Source organism: Balaenoptera physalus (assembly GCF_965194825.1).
Source record: "Balaenoptera physalus genome assembly, chromosome: 10".
In the NCBI taxonomy this organism is placed as follows: Eukaryota; Metazoa; Chordata; class Mammalia; order Artiodactyla; family Balaenopteridae; genus Balaenoptera; species Balaenoptera physalus.
This window is the reverse complement of record NC_138889.1, coordinates 65,886,722-65,905,822: the sequence shown is the minus strand read 5'-3', so window position 1 is coordinate 65,905,822 and position 19,101 is coordinate 65,886,722. Positions and strand designations below refer to the sequence as shown.

At 38.6% G+C, this 19,101-nt stretch overlaps 1 protein-coding gene across 1 annotated transcript; it reads left to right on the top strand.

Annotated features, from left to right (window-relative positions):
* Positions 1 to 10,523: 10,523 nt before the first annotated feature.
* Positions 10,524 to 17,146, top strand: LOC309667683 (olfactory receptor 5P3-like). The gene is given in 4 exon segments (XM_082476415.1): positions 10,524 to 13,649; positions 13,653 to 13,800; positions 13,803 to 14,030; positions 14,033 to 17,146. Coding segments are annotated over 4 exon segments (885 nt in total). The 5' UTR covers positions 10,524 to 13,202; the 3' UTR covers positions 14,095 to 17,146.
* Positions 17,147 to 19,101: the final 1,955 nt, after the last annotated feature.

The window sequence follows — 19,101 nt, the reverse complement described above, 5'->3', positions numbered from 1 at the left end:
ATAAACTAGAGATAACTTGTTTGGCTTATATATTTATGGTAAAATTATTGTAAGTATTGCTTTTTTATGTTCTCCATATTGAGATTCTATTTTTCTATTTTATTTTATCTTATTTATTTTATTTTCTTCAAGATTGCACTGTCAGATCCTCTGAGAAGGTGAGATACATAAAAAATCTTATCATTTCTGCCTGTGTCTATCTAGAGCAGTTTAAATGCATGGTGGTTGCCACCATTGTTATGACACTCCTAGCCCCACTTCTTGCAGAAACCACATACTTTTAATTCTCAAATATTTAAAACATGTACTAAATGAAATATATTGACTGCACATAAATGAATACACAAATGTTTTCCCTGCATTTCACAAATAAACTGTGTGTACTTATCTTTGTCTCAGTGTCTGCCTCTAGGGAACCCAACCTTCACTTTATATGGACTAATGGTACAATACAGAGTGAAGATGTAAAAACCATTAATATTGTTCTATTTTTATTATAGAAAAGTTCACAGTGATCCAAAAGTAGACAGAATGTGGTAATGAACTGCTATGTACACAGCCCTCAGATTCAACAATTACCAAGTTAATAAGCAAGAACACCTGTGGGCCAAAATACATAGAATCAAAGTATATAAAGCAAAATATCAAAAATGGAAAATATGTCAGAATAATGGTGAAAGATTTTAGTATAATATTTGACTCATAAATTAGCCCAAACCAAATGAAGATATAAGTATCTTTGAATAATTTAACATTTATTCTTTCAATAATTTAATAAAAATATTTGCCATTCAAATAGATAATACTCCTTTTAAAATATTTTTCTAAAAATTGGTAATGTAATAGCCATATAGAATATGTAATTAATTCCATGAAGTAGAAGTGTGACACATAACACACTCTCTGACTGTAATTCAATAAAGCCAGATTTATTAATAAAATGTTAGTTAAAAACAATCTAACCACTTGGAAATGGAAGAAGATTCTTCTGATTTATTGTCGGTCAAAGTGGAAATAAAAATTCCAATAAACTATTTTAAAGTTATCATCAATGCTAGAAATACAAATCAAAGTTTATGGGCTGAGGACAAAAATATTCTCAGAAAAAGAGTTTGTAGACATATTTAATAGACAGTGGTTATTCTTTTTTGGCCTTCTAGCATCTAAATCCCCTTCCAATGCTTTGGAAATTCTGGTCTTTTGCATTGTAGTGGGAGGAAGAATACACCTTCCACTGAAGAGGTGGAAAATACCAGGTATTTTTGTAACTTCCTATGCCGTTAGAGCACAGGCGTGCATCCTATGTTTCATCAATCAAACATACCTTATGCAAACTTTGCATCAGAAGCTCTTAATACAAAGACACAGAGTAGCAGAGGATTCACTCACTGCTAGTGGCAGTAGTTGCAGCAAGATCTAGTGGACAGGACAGCCTTCTGAGGGATCTGTTCTGCCTTAGGATGACCACACAATCCCTTCTGCATCTTCTTTCACCTCTTCTTGGAACCATAGGTTGGGTTTGGTGGGCCCCTGAACCAAGGTCATCCCTTCAATAGGGTGGCCTGTGATATGGCTTGTGGTTTGACAAAAAGAGTTAGTCCAAATGAACTGAGTCAGACCACATTGGGAACTGAAGTTAAACCAGTGAGGTAAAGAAGGGGTCATGTGGTATCATGCCACCAAGCAATCACTATGAAGATGTGGAAATTATTAATATAATAAAGGTGAAAGAGTAGAAGTCATGAAATATGTGAAAGATATGCAAAGTAGATGGAAAACTAAGTGAGTTAATGGTGAAAGGAGGTGGCTTGGGTGTGTAACAGGTAGCTAACTGAATCATGTAAATGGCACCAACATGCTCACATACTGGACACCCTTTTGCTCAAAACTTTCCAGTGGTTTCCCTGCTCACTCAGAATCATTACCATGCTTACAAGGCCTACATGCTCTGACCTCTGCTATGTCTCTATCTCATTTCCTGTCACTCTCTTTCCTGCTAACTCCACTTAACCACATCTGTTATACATCCTTGTTGTTCCTCCAGTATACCAAGCACACTTCTGCCTCTGGGTCTGTGTACTTTCTATTTCCCCACTGCTTGGAGTACTTTCTTCAGATGCTCTCCTGACTCACTTCCTTCAGGTTTCTCTTCAGACACCACCTTTTCAGAGAGGCCTTGCCTGACCATCCTATCTAAAATAGCTGCTCCATCCCCATCACTTTCTGTGATGGGGATGGAACAGCTTTATCCTACTTTATTTTTCTTCTTAGTCCTTATAACCACCTATTTATTTATTTGTTTGTTTATTGTTTGCTTCCCCAATTAGAATGAGATCTTTATTTTTTGTTTTGGGGAGAAGCGGGAGCTGAAACAGAACTATGCCTGGAATACAGTAGGTACTCAATAAATATTTGTTAAATGAATAAATGGACTGAAAATAGATTAATTACAAGATTTTTTTATCCTTCTTTACAGGTAGCTGATCTCCTCCCTGACTCTTACCATGTTTACAGAATGTTCTTTAGCAAGGCTTCCAGGTCCCATGTAAAATATTGAAAATTTATTAAAGCTTTTAAAAAAGCATTTTCATTCTGATATTAAAGGTCAATTAGAGAGAAAGTCTTTTCACTAATCACCTTAAAGCAAAGCCTATCAGTTGAAAATCTTCCCTACATACACAGAATTGCTAAACAACATTGTAGTGCCTTACTTTTAAGGATGGACCAGAGAGGATCATCAGGCATTTGATAAAATCCTCTATGAAAGAGAAGCCAAGAGTAACAAATAGGAAGAAAGTCTTTGGGGAAAGTGGAGATAATACAAAGAACAGAAGAAAGCTGAGGCAATATTGTATCTATAAAATAAGAACAAAAAACTATTAAAAAGTAATGACTGGAGAATAAGAGTAAACTGCTATAAATTAATAATCATTGGAAAGAATATCAACAGAAAGATTGAAAAATAAAAATGAGTAAATTTTTCAGGAAGATGGACAAAAAGACAAAAAAAAAGAAAAAAGAATAGTGATAGAAAACCAATTGATGAGTTGCCACTTTTTCAATACCAATTTTAGAAACAGAAACAAAAACAAAGAAGAAAAATTCTTACAAAAATTATGCAGGAAAATCCCAATGGTAAGAATGTGAGTCTTCAGATTGAAATGATTCTTTAGATAAGGAACTCATTTAGGAATAAAACTGTAAAATATCAGAACAGAATGTGAATATTATTAACTTTGACAATGCAAGGATAAATTTGGAGATGATTGTTTTTGGGAGGTGGTGGGTGGAAGGACTGGAAGGTAGCACAAGGGGGTTAATGTCTTCATTAAAAAAATGAAGCATTAGAGTATGTGAAGCAAGAAATAAAGTCTTTAGTAGATTACTCAATGTTACAAAAATATCAATGGAGGATGGAGAAAAAGGCAGTGATTGTGGAATAAGTGAGCAACATATTTTGTCATATCAGAAGTTCATAGAAAAAGCTTAAAATGGATTAATTAGTAAATGGTAGTATAAGTGTATTATTTAGAAATATGATATTAATCACCAGAAAATGTAGCTAGAAGAGAAATGGTTGCTTCTGAGAAACAGAAAAGTTGTGGATCAAAGGGACTCTTGCTTATAACCATGTGCATGAGTTACTTTGAAATATGTGTGTGTATCTTCATTACACATAAATGTTAATATCTTCATTTTTGATACACTTATATGCACATTGTAAAGAGTTAGTAGATATATAATCAATATATGATAATGATGGTGCAAATTAATGTGAGAAAAAGTTGGATAATTCAATAATTGGTACTTGTTCTATAGGCTTGCAATATAGAAAAAAAAACTAGAGTGTTAATTTCATAGCATGCTCTAAAATAAATTCTAGCTGATTAACTAGAACTGACAAAGTTAAATGTAAAAAACTAAACCTCATAAATCCCAGCAGTAAAAAACAAAAAAAAAAAGGTAAATACCTTTTCAGTGGATGAGAAAGGAATTTCCAGGAAAGTAATGAAATTATAAACAATGTGGCAGATCACTTTTATTACTTAAAAATGTAAAAATCCCTTGTGCCAAGACATCAGACCCAAAATTAAAAGGCAAACCGCAAACTAGGAAATATTGTTATTAAATGTGACATAAAATGGACTAATATCTCTCATAATCAAAGATCTCTTATATATTTTGCAAGTTATTCTGTTTGTCCTACCAGGTCCACCTACCCAGCCTGCTCTGTGTCCTGGGAGGCTAAACCTTATGGACTGTGTCAACCAGCCTCCCTTGACCTCTGTCTTCCAGTTGGGTTCAGCCAATGGGAGACATGGCAGGAAACTGGGGAACAGGAGGGGAGAGGGACCAGGATATTTATTCCTCTGGTTCCCTCCCTTCCGGATTACACGGTTTGCAGTGATTGTGTTCTTCTCCCCAAAGTCATGGTTCTTGATGGTTGTCCCTTCCAGAAAGCTACTAATTTTGCTGGATTCTGGTTCCCTGTCCCCACCCCCATGTCTCTCAGGGTGGTAGTGGCTTTCCAGTGATATTAGCCCCGTGTGCTCCCCCATCTCTTGTTGCTTTCCTATAATACTGCCCGCACCACCATTGTAAAAGCTTCCTTCATTAAGCTGTTTTAGCCACTCTCTTGTGTGTGCTTCCAGACCTTGACTGTTATACAAGAAAGAAACTAAAACTGCAAAACAGCATACATGTCAGTAAAGCTCTACAAATTGCTACCCAAAGTTTGGGAAATGTTCAGTCTTTCTAACCACATCATTTCACACAGTAAAAAAACAAAATCACATAACAGTTTTTTCACCCATCAAATTGAGTCATATTAAGGCAAATGACAATTCTTGAGGCCTGCGAGTTATTCCCAGACTATTTTGTTCAAAATTTAAATTGTTATATCCTTTTTGGAAAACAATGTCAGTACGTGTGAAAGATCCTTACAAAATAGCTGTACTTTTTAACCTAGGAATTTTATTTCTAGGAGCCCAAACTAAGGATAATAATCAGAAATTACAGATGAGGATCTACATCCTAAAATGTTATTAATAACAGTGGAAGAGATGGAAATGAACCAAGTGAACCACAATAATTGGCTATATGAAATTTTTTTTTTAAATTGCCATAGTTCCTTATTTTTTTAATTATTTATTTTTATTTTTATTTTATTTTTGGCTGTGTTGGGTCTTTGCTGCTGCGCGTGGGCTTTCTCTAGTTGCGGCAAGCAGGGGCTACTCTTCGCTGTGGTGCACTGGCTTCTCATTGTGCTGGCTTCTCTTGTTGCGGAGCATGGGCTCTAGGTGCGCGGGCTTCAGTAGTTGTGGCACGTTGGCTCTAGAGTGCAGGCTCAGTAGTTGTGGCACATGGGCTTAGTTGCTCCACAGCTTGTGGGACCCTCCTGGACCAGGGCTCAAACCCATGTCCCCTGCATTGGCAGGCGGATTCTTAACCACTATGCCACCAGGGAAGCCCCTGAAATTTTTAAAAAATTTACATAATGAATAGATTATGCAGTCATATAGAATTTTTTTCATGATTTGCTAGAATGCTCACAAGATAATATAAAGTAATATAGCAGGATATAAAAAAGTACATAAACTTACATGTCACCCAATCTGCCCTTAGAGCTGACAGTCTTTCCTCTGGTTAAATTGGGCCCTCCGCCTAGGACTATAGCACTGCTACCTCTTCCTGAATTTCTCAGTAAACTTAAAAATAGAGAACTGTACTAAACACAAATAAATGAATAAATCTGTGCTCTACTCACCCTTAAACACATCTAAAAGTTTTGGACTTAAGACAAAACTGCTCCATTGCATGTCAGGATCTGCAGAGGCCGGAGAGAATGGTTGTTACACCTTCGAGACGCTTTCTTACTTTTTGTGAGTCACTCACTCAAAAGTGAATTTTATGTGAACCACACAGTTCATATTTTAAATGAGACCATTCCATCATGTACTACTAATTTTATAAAGCTCCTTTCAGCTGGTTTTATCTAATGTTGTACCAGAAACGTAAATTTAATTTTATTTATGTTATACATACATTTTAGGAAAAACTGGAAGGAATGAATCAGTATTATTTACAATGGATTCTTCTGGGCTGATGAGGTTACAGGTCATTTATATTATTTAAAATACTTTCTGATATTTTCAAGTATTTTCTAATGAGCATGGTTAACTATTACAATATGAGGTAAAACTTTGAGAAATATAAAAGAGAATGGAATTCAGAGTAACTGAGAACCTTGGGTGTGGTAAAGCCCGAGGCATTTCTTTAGCCTCAGTCACCACACAAATCCTTGTGTGTCACTTTTAGTCCCACTCAGAGTAATTTTGGGTTCATTTGTCCTCTTTACTCTGTCTTTGTTTTCCTCTGTCTCTTCTATTCCTTTTTCTTTATTTGTTTGATTCTTTTTTCTTTTCTCTTGCACTGTGATGTTTTCTTTTCATGCCATTTTTTCCCCCTCTTCATTTCATTTTCTGACTGTAAAGAGCCCCAGTGGGTGAATAAAAAAGAGACCCATGCATTAAATTGGGCTTGATCTCTTGTTCTGTAATCTGCGAGATTGCAGAGGCCAGCGGTCACACTTATGTGGAGAGTGGGCATTTATTGAGTGCTTACCATGTGCCAGGTACTGCTGGAAGTGCTTTACACATTTTATCTCATTTCATCCTCCATACACCTATGAAGTTGGTACTACCATTGATCCTATCAGTATTTTATGAAGTTGAAACAGAGAGTTGACATGAGTGGTGGACCCAAGATTTGAACCCAGGCTGCCTGATTCTGCAGCCTTTAATGACTCTGTGATCCTGCCCCTTGTTCTGGTCAGTGGGCTGCTGGCTGCTGGCCCCGCATCTGACAGGGTGCTATGAACTTCTTCCCAGTGAAGGGGAAGGTTTATTGTTTTAGGGGGAAGAATTCTACCTTCTTATTCTGCTGGGTCCCCCATTCACTTAATAAAGGGGGCATCTCAAAATTTAAAGGCTTTTGGAGACTCCAGAAATGTACTGTATTTACTACACATAGACCCTATAAATGCTTTCTGAGGTTATTTAAAGCACTTACTTTCAATCAGACAGCCTTGTAAAAACATTATCTAACCAGTAAAGTCAGTCAACCACAAGGTTCCCTGATGTTTTCTTTAGTTAGTGCCTCTTCCTATCTGTTTTCTAATGAACGCAGTTCCATTCCTAGAGGATGTTTATGGAAACACACCTTTCTCCCAAAACGTACATGGCTCCTCCCTGACACACAGGTAGAACTGACAGCTCCCTTCTTTTGCTCCTACTGTGCCCATACAGTCTTCTATTGTAGCACACAGGACTACAGTCTCCTCCGCCCTTAACCCCCAACTCTTCTCACTTATTAGGCTGTGAGACTCTTGCAGCCAGGGGTCATGTCTAATTCAGCCTATCCGTACAGCACCCAGCCCAGGGCTGAGGAAATGCAAAAGACTGTTTTTGGAGGTAGATGTGTCATCCAAAAGGGGCCATCTTGTGAATTCAGCATCATTCATGCATAGAAACTCTCTGTTTGTCCAAGAGTTTGCCTGATTCAGGGATTCTGAGTCACCCACACAAAGCTCATAAGAGACTTATGGATACAGTAAGATGCCACTTTACTCAATTATTATAAGAAAAATTAGAAATCTAAGTTCAAGTGACCTGGAAACCCTCCCTTCCCTGATTATCTAGTGAACCTGGAATCAGAGTAGCGGTGTTTGGCTATGATGTAGCATTAAATGGCGGGGGGTTCTGGTGTCTTGGTGCATCCATTCTCCAAATCAGGAGGACCAGATATTTGGGTTGGACCTACAGGACCCCTCTCCCATGGATGGTTTTCAGATGGCATTGCTATCTGTTGTTTTGTCAACTTTCTTGCTTCCTTTGCTGACACATTCTCCTTTTAAATTGTTCTATGAATATAAAGTATGAAGAATCCTGTGTACTATTCTATAAGAACCAGGACCATAGTATATGAGCAGAAGATGAAATGGGCACCAACAAAAATGAGAGAAGCTGAGCATCCAGAGATGATTAAGATGCATTTCCTGCCCTCAAGGAGCTTACAGTCCAGTGGGAGCAAAAGACACCTGAACAACCACTTGCAACATAAGTACTGGTTGCAGTGGAGGAAGCCTGTGGAGGAGAGAGTGGGCAATTTCCTTTGGACCTGGCCTAAAAGTTTTGTTTTTGCATTCTACTAGGTTTGTAATTTTAGGCTATCACTGCTTTTATAACTAAAAAAGGTACACAAGTAAAATCACCTATGGAAAGCAGAAATAACATGTGACTTATGTAGAATTTACAAAGGCTGGACAGCCTAGACTGTGCTGTGACCACAATGCTCATTTTTTTCAAGGGGGTTCAAGTGCTGTAACTTTCCTAATAATAGGAAAGCCACCATTCCACATCTGTCCAAACATTCGATTACTTCTGAATATACCAAGGAATCTTGTCAGGCTTCTAAATTCACTTTACACAGGGAATCCTTCATTTTAGGTTTTAGTTAACCAACTAAACAAGCAGTTAGAACCATGTCCATATGTTCTAGCTAACGTATGATATCTAGAATGTCTGGTGGTTGCAACTACGGTTGACCCTTGAAAAACCCAGGTTTGAGTTGTGGGAGTTCACTTATATGCAGATTTTTTTCAGTTTTAAATACTACAATACCAAATGATTTATGGTGGGTTGAATCCGCAGATATGGAACTGCAGAATCAAGGAATCCAACCGCATATAGGGAGTGCCAACTATAACTTAAAAGTGGATTTTCTACTGTATGGAGGATCAGCGCCTCCAAGCCCCACTTTGTTTAAGGGTCAACTATACATCATAAATTCAAATGATCTAATAGTATATTCTTATCTCCTTGGTTTAGTACCTTCATACCATTCCTATACACAGGTATGAAATAAATTGGGAAAATACTAAAATTCTTTGATATACAAATCTTATATTCTCAGCTTTGACTTAATGTCTCCTGGAGTATGCTGGGAGCTTAAAAAAAAACCTAAGGGTAAGGCATGAGGAGTACTGATTTATCTTTAAAGGTAATTTTCTCAGGTGAAGTCATTAACGGGTCCTCAAACAAGGTAGGAACAGCTTCATCATACAGGCAAAGAGGAGCTTCTTTGGCTGGCACACTCTCCAGGAGAGTTTGAGGTTCAGGGTAATGTGAGTCATCCAAATTTTCCAGTATATCCTCATTTCCATTATTTTCTGATCAATGTTTAAATTCCACATGATAGGCCTATGGAGCCTCTGAACTCAAGTGATACAATATATCAACTGACAGAATCAATGTTTGCCCTAGGAATTATGGCTTAGTCATCGATAGTCCTTGGTTTCACTCCATTACTTAGGCAAAGAATTTACAGATATGAATCTGTAATTCTCTTTGAGGTTTCTAGAATGATTAGAAGAGATAATCCAACACCACAGTAAATTAATTTCTAAAGCTCTTCGTTCTGATCTAGGGCATTATGTCATCAAAAGACTTGCCTTCGGTGGGCACTTTATTTTAGGGGATCATAGGTGATATTTAGTTAACAATTTTAAACCATGTGCCATGAGAATCCCAAGTCTCTTCTTTTCATATTAGTTTGATATTTACTGCCTTTAGTCACAATCAACCCATACACACACACATACACACACGTGCGTGCACACGCAAGCACTTATTTTTCCCAGAAGTATTGAAATTACGCCTGCTACACTGTATCTTTGTTTCTTCTTGCGTGCCCGAATACAATTAGAATTAGTTTAGAAATCCATCAAAAGTTTTCATTAAAAATTCTAATATACACACAAAAATAAGTTTGTAGATATTCTTTTTTTTTTTTTAAGTATTTGTTTATTTATTTTTGGCTGTGTTGGGTCTTCGTTTCTGTGCGAGGGCTTTCTCTAGTTGCGGCAAGCGGGGGCCACTCTTCATCGCGGTGCGCGGGCCCCTCACTATCGCGGCCTCTCCTGTTGCGGAGCACAGGCTCCAGACGCGCAGGCTCAGTAATTGTGGTTCACGGGCCCAGCTGCTCCCACGGCACGTGGGATCCTCCCAGACCAGGGCTCGAACCTGTGTCCCCTGCATTGGCAAGCAGACTCTCAACCACTGCACCACCAGGGAAACCCTGTAGATATTCTTAAGATGACACATATTTATATGAGCACGTATACCTATAATTTTCTCTGTCCTGATGGATTTTCAGTGGAATTTTCACAAACAAGTAACGTACTCAAGGACCTACATCCCCAAAGACCCTGAATGTCATAAATACAGCCTTGCTTTACAATGACAATTCTTTGACCTTTGTCCTTATTGTTGATGTAGAAACATCTGCAGGGAATAATTTTCCTTTTCTATTGATACAAGAGTGTTTGTTTTTCATTTCTGTATTAGAACTTAAGGTTTGGGTATTTCAAAGAAATAATCATTTGTTGAGCATCCACTTATTTCTATGAACAGTACTTTATATTATCATGTACATCATCTTATTCAACACACGAATCCTGTGAGGTATTTTTTAAAAAAACAAATAAATAATGAAGGGTTGAAGAATTTATATAAATCATCTAAGATTCCATAGATAATCAGTGGTAAAGCTAGAATCTGATTCCAGGCCTACATGGCTGCAAAAGCTCATGGCATTACCCTTTGCTTCCATGCCATTATTGGCACTCAGAACAGGCTCTGAATTTCCCCGTCATCCTTCCTCCACAATTTTGGGAGTAGCCTTCATTCTCCTTTTTGTTCATTCAGCTGTTAACCACAACATAACAATACATATTCAATATTTTTGTGTATTATCTTCTTTACTCTGTCTTTGAACATTATCTCCATTCAACTGGAGCTAAGAACGGTTATTTTCAAGTCTCCTTATTTTTCTTGAATCAAGAAGTCCTGATTCCATCTCTCTTTAACTCCCAAAGCCTTTTTCCTATGTTCTTTGGCACTTACAATTATCAACAAAATCTCATGTCCTCAGAATCTCTTTAGAACATTCCATTCTCTTCACTGTCCTTTTCAATGGATACTTTGCTACCCCGAGGACATTTTTTTCTCTACAGTCTTCTCAAGTGATGTATGTTTTTTCTCTTACTCTTCATAGCCCTGGGCCTGGTAGTGGATAGTATTCCTTCTCCCCCATTGCCACTTGTAGACATTTTCTCTCTCCTACCTGCAAACACCTATAGTTGAGTTTACATCATCAGACTCCACTAACCAATCCTCCTTATCGTCCTCCACCTTTTGCAATCACCTACTACTGGCATTATGTCTCCTCATCCTTGGAAGTTTTTGGCTTTGGCTTGCTCTTTCTCTCTTAACGGTATTCGTGCCACAATTCCTGATGGACGGGAATTGGGTTTTAATATATCCACGTAGAAGATCCTTTGAACATCACAGCCTCTTAGTTTCTTGATCTCTCCTCCAAACATCTTCTTTTCCCCCCTACCATATCCAGTCACTCTCATCATCAGAGTTTAGACTTTTAAATATTGTTATTTGCCAACAACTGTAGCTTTTAATCTCATTTTAAGCATCCCAAATTGTAACCATCACCACCTCCTATCGTTCTAGCTCATTCGTCCTAGTAGAATAATTAAAGCAAATCTTCAGTTCCCTGGGGGCCTGGCACCTTTTTGCAGGCTTTACTCATTTCATATACTCACTTCACCTTTGCTCAGCTTAAATGTAATGGTTATTTCACTCTCTACCTTGCACCTACCCTCAAATGCCATACCTATCCCCTTTGTTGCTCTGCAAAAAGAAAATCCTAGTTAAATTTGATTCCTTATCTACTAAGGACCCATAATGGTTCAGTTGAAAACAGGGGCACATCAATTTTCTGGGTCAGGGCACTGAAGGAGGCCCTTTATCATCTGCCTCACAGAGTTGTCATTACCGTGTAGCCATTTATATATATGAATTAATAGATTGCAAAATCATCCTTTTAAGAATAAAGATATTACTTATATATTAACGTAATTGAAAAACTTTTTGAACATATAAATGAACCAAATATATGTTCTGATATTCTATATTCTTTTTACAAATTACAGAAAACATTTGTGTTATATAAATATGGTAATGAATTGGCTCCAGGAGTGAGCTTTGATCTCAGCTCAGTTGTCAGAAAACCATTTAACCTAAAATTAGTTACCTAACTTCTTTAGATCTCAGTTTATAACTTTGTAAAATGAGAGAGAGGGAATGGATGGAGTGGCTTTTTGAAGCCTGGCATTCTGTGACTATATGAGAAAGCTCTCATGCTTTTCTTGCTTTTTCATGATTTTTCTCAAACAAGTTGATATGGGAAAGAGCTTTCCAGAAGCTGGCCTAAAGGTGTGATTTTTCTCAGAAGACAGGGGCTATTCACACGGGCTGGGTACCTGTGGGAAGTAGGAGGCTGGAACCTTTTGCTAACAGCCCAGCTCCAGTTTATGCAAAGTCTCAGGCACCTCTGGAGTCTTTCAGGAGTAACCTGATCAATGTGTCTGGTTTCCTTTCCCGGGTTGGCTCACTATTATGAATCAGATAGCTTGATCCTAAGATGATGCCATCTCCTTTTCCAAACTGCAGTCTCTCCAGGTTAACTTGTTCATGATTTGAGCACCTTTTTCTACACTCTACCTCTGTTCAAACTTCCTGGATATTGGTTCATCTTTCCTCTTAACTGTGATACCTGTTTAAATTCAGGATTCATATGACTGCTCAGCCTCTTTCATACAAGAAATGATACCTCAGATATCATTTTAAACAGTTGTTCTTTTCCATGGGAGCTGGCCCATTCTGACATTTCTTCTCCCTTTCATCATGTCTTTGGCTTAGAAGATACAGTTACTGGGTCCCTTATACCATCTAGTGGCTGTCTCTAGGATGTGCTCATGTGAGTCTATTCCTCACGGACCACCTAAACTAATTATATAAGGCAAATGTGACTTGAATGTGTTAAGTTGAAAAAAAAAAAGATTTTTCTGAGTATTCCTGGCCTTCTATCAATGCACATTTATATTTTCAAGTCTTATGCAAGGTATTGTGTGTGAAAATATTTTCCCCAAATATTTACATGTGAGTGTGTATGTTAGAATTCTGTTATTATATAGCTATTGTAAAAATAAGTATGCAGATTATAGTATTTTCTTCTATTCTAATATCCGCTTGTCTTTCTTTCAGTGGGTATCATTCTCAGTATAGATGGGGACTGGAAACTACACAACTGTAACAGAGTTCATTATTTTGGGGTTAGCAGAGGATACTACAGTTTGTGCCATTTTATTTATTGTGTTTCTAGGGATCCACATGGTCACCTTAATGGGCAATGTCAGCATAATCACGTTAATCAGAAGCAGCCCTCAGCTTCATACCCCAAAGTACCTTTTCCTCTGCCATTTGGCCTTTGTAGACATTGGGTACTCCTCATCAGTCATACCTGTCATGCTCATGGGCTTCCTCAGGGAAGGAACCTCTATCCGTGTTGCTGGTTGTGTCGCTCAGCTCTGTTCTGCGGTCACATTTAGGACGGCTGAGTGCTTCTTGCTGGCTGCCATGGCCTATGACTGCCATGTGACCATCTGCTTGCCCCTGCTCTACTCCACCCACATGTCCCCCAGAGTCTGCATTCTCTTAGTGGGGGCTTCCTATTAAGGTGGGTGTGTGAATGCTTGGACATTTCCTGGCTGTTTGTTAAGCCTGTCCCTCTGTGGACCAAATAAAGTCAATCACTTTTTCTGTGATTATTCGCCACTTCTGAAGCTTTCTTGTTCTCATGATTTTACTTCTGAAATAATTCCAGCCATTCTTCTGGCTCCATCATTGTAGTTACTGTGTTTATCATCGCTTTCTCTTACATCATCCTTTTCTCAATCTTGAAAATGTGCTCTACTGAGGGGTGGCATAAAGCCTTCTCCACTTGCACCTCCCACCTCACAGCAGTCACTCTGTTTTATGGGACCATTACCTTCATTTATATGATGCCCAAGTCCAGCTACTCAACTGAACAAAACAAAGTGATGTCTGTGATCCCCTGTTGAACCCCCTCATCTACAGTCTCAGGAACAAGGAGGTTAAAGAGGCCGTGAGAAAATGAATGGCTAGAACACATTGGTAGTCCTACTAAAGTAATCTGATTTTTAATAATAAGCACTGTGTAATGAAGACTTCTCCTGCAGATGAATAAATAATGTACTAAGTACATTTCAGTGTATATTCATAGTATTCTAGACTCACAAATTTCATTTCTTGTTATTCTCAAGAAAATTTTCAGTGTAAAAAAATAAATATGCATTCACCAAGATAGGAACATTAGCAAAAAAATATTTTATTCTCACTTTACCCACCATTTCTTGCATCTACAAGTACAAATCTTTTCAAATAAGTTCTATGCTCTTTGAAGGCAGTCTTCAGAAATAACTGCTGGAAGCACCTGAAACTCCTTGAGTGGGAAATAAAGAGTAGTGTTGCCATCCATGATCTTGTCATCTGACAGAGATGGTGTCCATGATGTACAGATAATCTAAGGATTGAAATCAGTGATGCTGGTAGTTGTAAAGCTTCTGCTGCTTTGTGGTCTGAGGCTGAGCAACAGGATTCCTCCCACAATACCTCTGCAGGTGAGCCTCAGCAAGCCAAATCAGAGGATATCTGAAAGCTCCATTTATCTTAGCTCTTCCCTTTCAGGGATCTATTCTACAAAATACGTTCAAGAGTTTCCAGAAGAAAGACTATTGGGGGCTAATTGGCATGACCTGGCTCCTTTCTAGATCAAAAAAGTAAGGTTCCGTCTTTAAAGGTTATTTCAATCTTATCAAATATGCGCTACATACTTCTGTAATGTGCGTTAAACCATTTCTTTCCCTCCTGGTCCTATTGCCTCTGATACTGAAATTCTCAGATTTCTTGAACATAATTTCACTGGAACTTCTGTATTAGCCCTGAAAACTCTTTAAACCAGATGGTTTCACTTACAGAATTTAAAATTATTTGTATTCTTATAGACCCCTTTGTGTTTTTTCTCCCAGTTGTTTTATTCTGTGTGGATATTTTTAAATAAAAACAGATAATATTTTTAAGGATCTCGTTTTTCCTTTAATAAATGTAAATACCAGATTAATCTTAATATAATTATATCATGTGATCTTTCTATTTAGTCATCAGCAATGATTCTACTGTCCACAATATTAAGTCCAGAGTGAGGTTAACTTCATGGCAGTGTGAGACATCTCTCCTTTCTGTTCCCCCTTTTAAACAACTAATTAGGCATCCATACATGAACAAAAGTGCCTCAGTGGGAATTGTAGGATCCAGACCATACACTAAGGGATTCAGGAGGAGTCTTGCCCACCTGTGCATCTAGTAATAGGCAGAAAGACCTTAGTATGGGCCTCAATATCATCAGGAACCAGTGAACCTGCCCCAGTTCCTCTCGGCCCTGGCCAAGGAAAACCTGGAGAGTGCGTACTTGGGCAGAAACCTATGGATCAGAGAGACTTTGTAGAAATTCAACCTTCCAGAGAAGTGATTCCAGCATGCTGTTGGAGCAAAATAATAATAGTAATAGTAAAACATGAGTTTGGATGCAGTGAAGACTGTAACTTTGCCAGTGCCATTGCTTCCCCAAGGAAACACTGCCTGGGGCAGAACTAGCAGGCAGTGTCCTCTCCTGCATAGGAAAAGGATAGCAGTGAGTGAGTGCTTGGATCCCCTGGCATTTCAAGACACTGCTGGAGAAGCCCATTTAAAAAAGTATTACTGAGGCAGGACCTTCATGATGCGCAGGGGAGGGAAAAGATCAGAAAAGAAGCAGATAAGAATGTTAAAGGGCATTAAAGGGATGCAGTTAAGCTGACTAATTCAGCAAGAAGTCCACCCATCAGCCTCTGGGAGCAGGTGTGTCCATACAAGGTCAGGGAAAAATCCCAGATATAATAGGACCAATGAAGACTATACCCCACTTAAAGGCAAATAGTAAAGGTGTGAGGGGGTGTCTGCTACTTCAAATGCAAAACTATCACTGTAAAATTACAAGGAACGTGAAGAATCAAGAAAATATGCCATCACCAAAAGATAACAATAATCCTCCAGTAACTGAACTCAACGGCACAAAATATTGCAATCTGACAAAGAATTCAAAATAGCTGTTTTGGGGAAACTCAACAAGCTACAAGAAAACACAGAAGGACAATACATGAAAAGTTGAGAAATTTAACAAAGAGATAGAAATTATAAAAAAAAGGAATCCAACAGAAATTCTGGAGCTGAAGAATGCAATAAATGAAATGAAAAATGCTATAGAGGGCATCTGTAGTAGAGGAGACCAAATGAGAGATAGAATAAGTGATCTAGATAATAGAACTTTGAAATAACCCATTCAGAAGAGAAGAAAGAAAAAAGCATGAAAAAGAACAAAGAAAGACTATATGATCTTTGGGATGTCATCAAATGTACAAATATTAAAATAATTGGGGTTCCAGAAGGAGAATAGAGGGAGAAGGGGGCAGAATGTTAGCTAAGAACTTCCCAAATCTGAGGAGAGACATGGACATCCAAGTTGACAAAGCTAATAGATCACCCTATTATCTCAATGCAAAAAGACCTTGTCCAAGGCATATTATAATGAAACTGTCAAAAATCAAAGATAAAAAGATAATGCTAAAAACAGTCAGAGAAAAAAGATTGTAACCTACAAAGGAACCTTCATTCCAATAGATTTCACGGCAGAAACTGTACAGTCCAAGAGAGAATGGAATGATATATTCAAGGTGTTGAAAAGTTGCCAGTCAAGAATACTCTATCCAGGGGGGATTAACCAAGATGGCGGAGTAGAAGAACGTGCTCTCACTGCTTCTTGCGAGAGCACCAGAATCACAACTGGCTGCTGGACAATCATCGACAGGAAGACACTGGACTTCACCAAGGAGGATACCCCACGTCCAAGGACAGAGGAGAAGCCACAGTGAGACGGTAGGAGGGGCGCAATCAGAGTAAAATCAAATCCCATAACTGCTGGGTGGGTGACTCACAGACTGGTGAACACTTATACCACAGAAGTCCACCCACTGGATTGAAGGTTCTGAGCCCCACGTCAGGCTTCCCAACCTGGGGGTCTGGCAACGGGAGGAGGAATTCATAGAGAATCAGACTTTGAAGCCTTGTGGGAATTGATTGCAGGACTTTGACAGGACTGGGGGAAACAGAGATTCCACCCTTGGAGGGCACACACAAAGTAGTGTGCTCATCGAGACCCAGGGGAAGGAGCAGTGACCCCAGGGGAGACTGAACCAGACCTACCTGCTAGTGTTGGAGGATCTCCTGCAGAGGCGGGGAGGTGGGGGGAGCTGTGGCTCACCGTGGGGACAAGGACACTGGCAGCAGAAGTTCTGGGAAGTACTCCTTGGTGTGAGCCCTCCCAGAGTCTGTCATTAGCCCCACCAAAGACCCCAGGTAGGCTCCAGTGTTGGGTTGCCTCAGGCCAAAAAAACAACAGGGAGGGAACCCAGCCCCACCCATCAACAGTCAAGTGGATTAAGGTTTTACTGAGCTCTGCCCACCAGAGCAACAGTCAGTTCTACCCACCACCAGTCCCTCACATCAAGCCTCTTAGACAGCTTCATCCACCAGAGGGCAGAGAGCAGAAGCAAGAAGAACTACAATACTGCAGCCTGTGGAACAAAAACCACATTCACAGAAAGATGAAGATGAAAAGGCAGAGGGCTATGTACCAGATGAAGGAACAAGTTAAAACCCCAGAAAAACAACTAAATGAAGTGGAGATAGGCAACCTTCCAGAAAAAGAATTCAGAATAATGATAGTGAAGATGATCCAGGATCTCAGAAAAAGAATGGAGGGCAAAGATCGAGAAGATGCAAGAAATGGTTAACAAAGACCTAGAAGAATTAAAGAACAAACAAAAAGATGAACAATACAATAACTGCAATGAAAAATACACTAGAAGGAATCAATAGCACAATAACTGAGGCAGAAGAATGGATAAGTGACCTGGAAGACAGAATGGTGGAATTCACTGTTGCAGAGCAGAATAAAGAAAAAAGAATGAAAAGAAATGAAGACAGCCTAAGAGACCTCTGGGACAACATTAAATGCAACAACATTCACATTATAAGGGTCCCAGAAGGAGAAGAGACAGAGAAAGGACCTGAGAAAATATTTGAAGAGATTATAGTCGAAAACTTCCCTAAAATGGGAAAGGAAATAGCCACCCAAGTCCAGGAAGCGCAGCAAGTCCCATACAAGATAAACCCAAGGAGAAACACACTGAGACACATAGTAATCAAACTGACAAAAATTAAAGACAAGGAAAAATTATTGAAAGCAACAAGGGAAAAATGACAAATAACATACAAGGGAACTCCCATAAGGTTAACAGCTGATTTCTCAGCAGAAACTCTACAAGCTAGAAGGGAGTGGCATGACATATTTAAAGTGATGAAAGGGAAGAACCTACAACCATGATTACTCTACCTGGCAAGGATCTCATTCAGATTCAATGGAGAAATCAAAAGCTTTACAGACAAGCAAAAGCAAACAGAATTCAGCACCACCAAACCAGCTCTACAACAAATGCTAAAGGAACTTCTCTAAGTGGGAAACACAAGAGAAGAAAAGGGCCTACAAAAACAAACACAAAACAATTAAGAAAATGGTCATAGGAACATACATATCGATAATTACCTTAAACGTGAATCGATTAAATGCTCCAACCAAAAGACACAGGCTTGCTGAATGGATACAAAAACAAGACCCATATATATGCTGTCTACAAGAGACCCACTTCAGACCTAGGGACACATACAGACTGAAAGTGAGGGGATGGAAAAAGATATTCCATGCAAATGGAAATCAAAAGAAAGCTAGAGTAGCTATACTCATATCAGATAAAATAGACTTTAAAATAAAGAATGTTACAAGAGACAAGGAAGGACACTACATAATGATCAAGGGATCAATCCAAGAAGAAGGTATAACAATTATAAATATATATGCACCCAACATAGGAGCACCTCAATACATAAGGCAACTGCTAACAACTGTAAAAGAGGAAATCGACAGTAACACAATAATACTGGGGGACTTTAA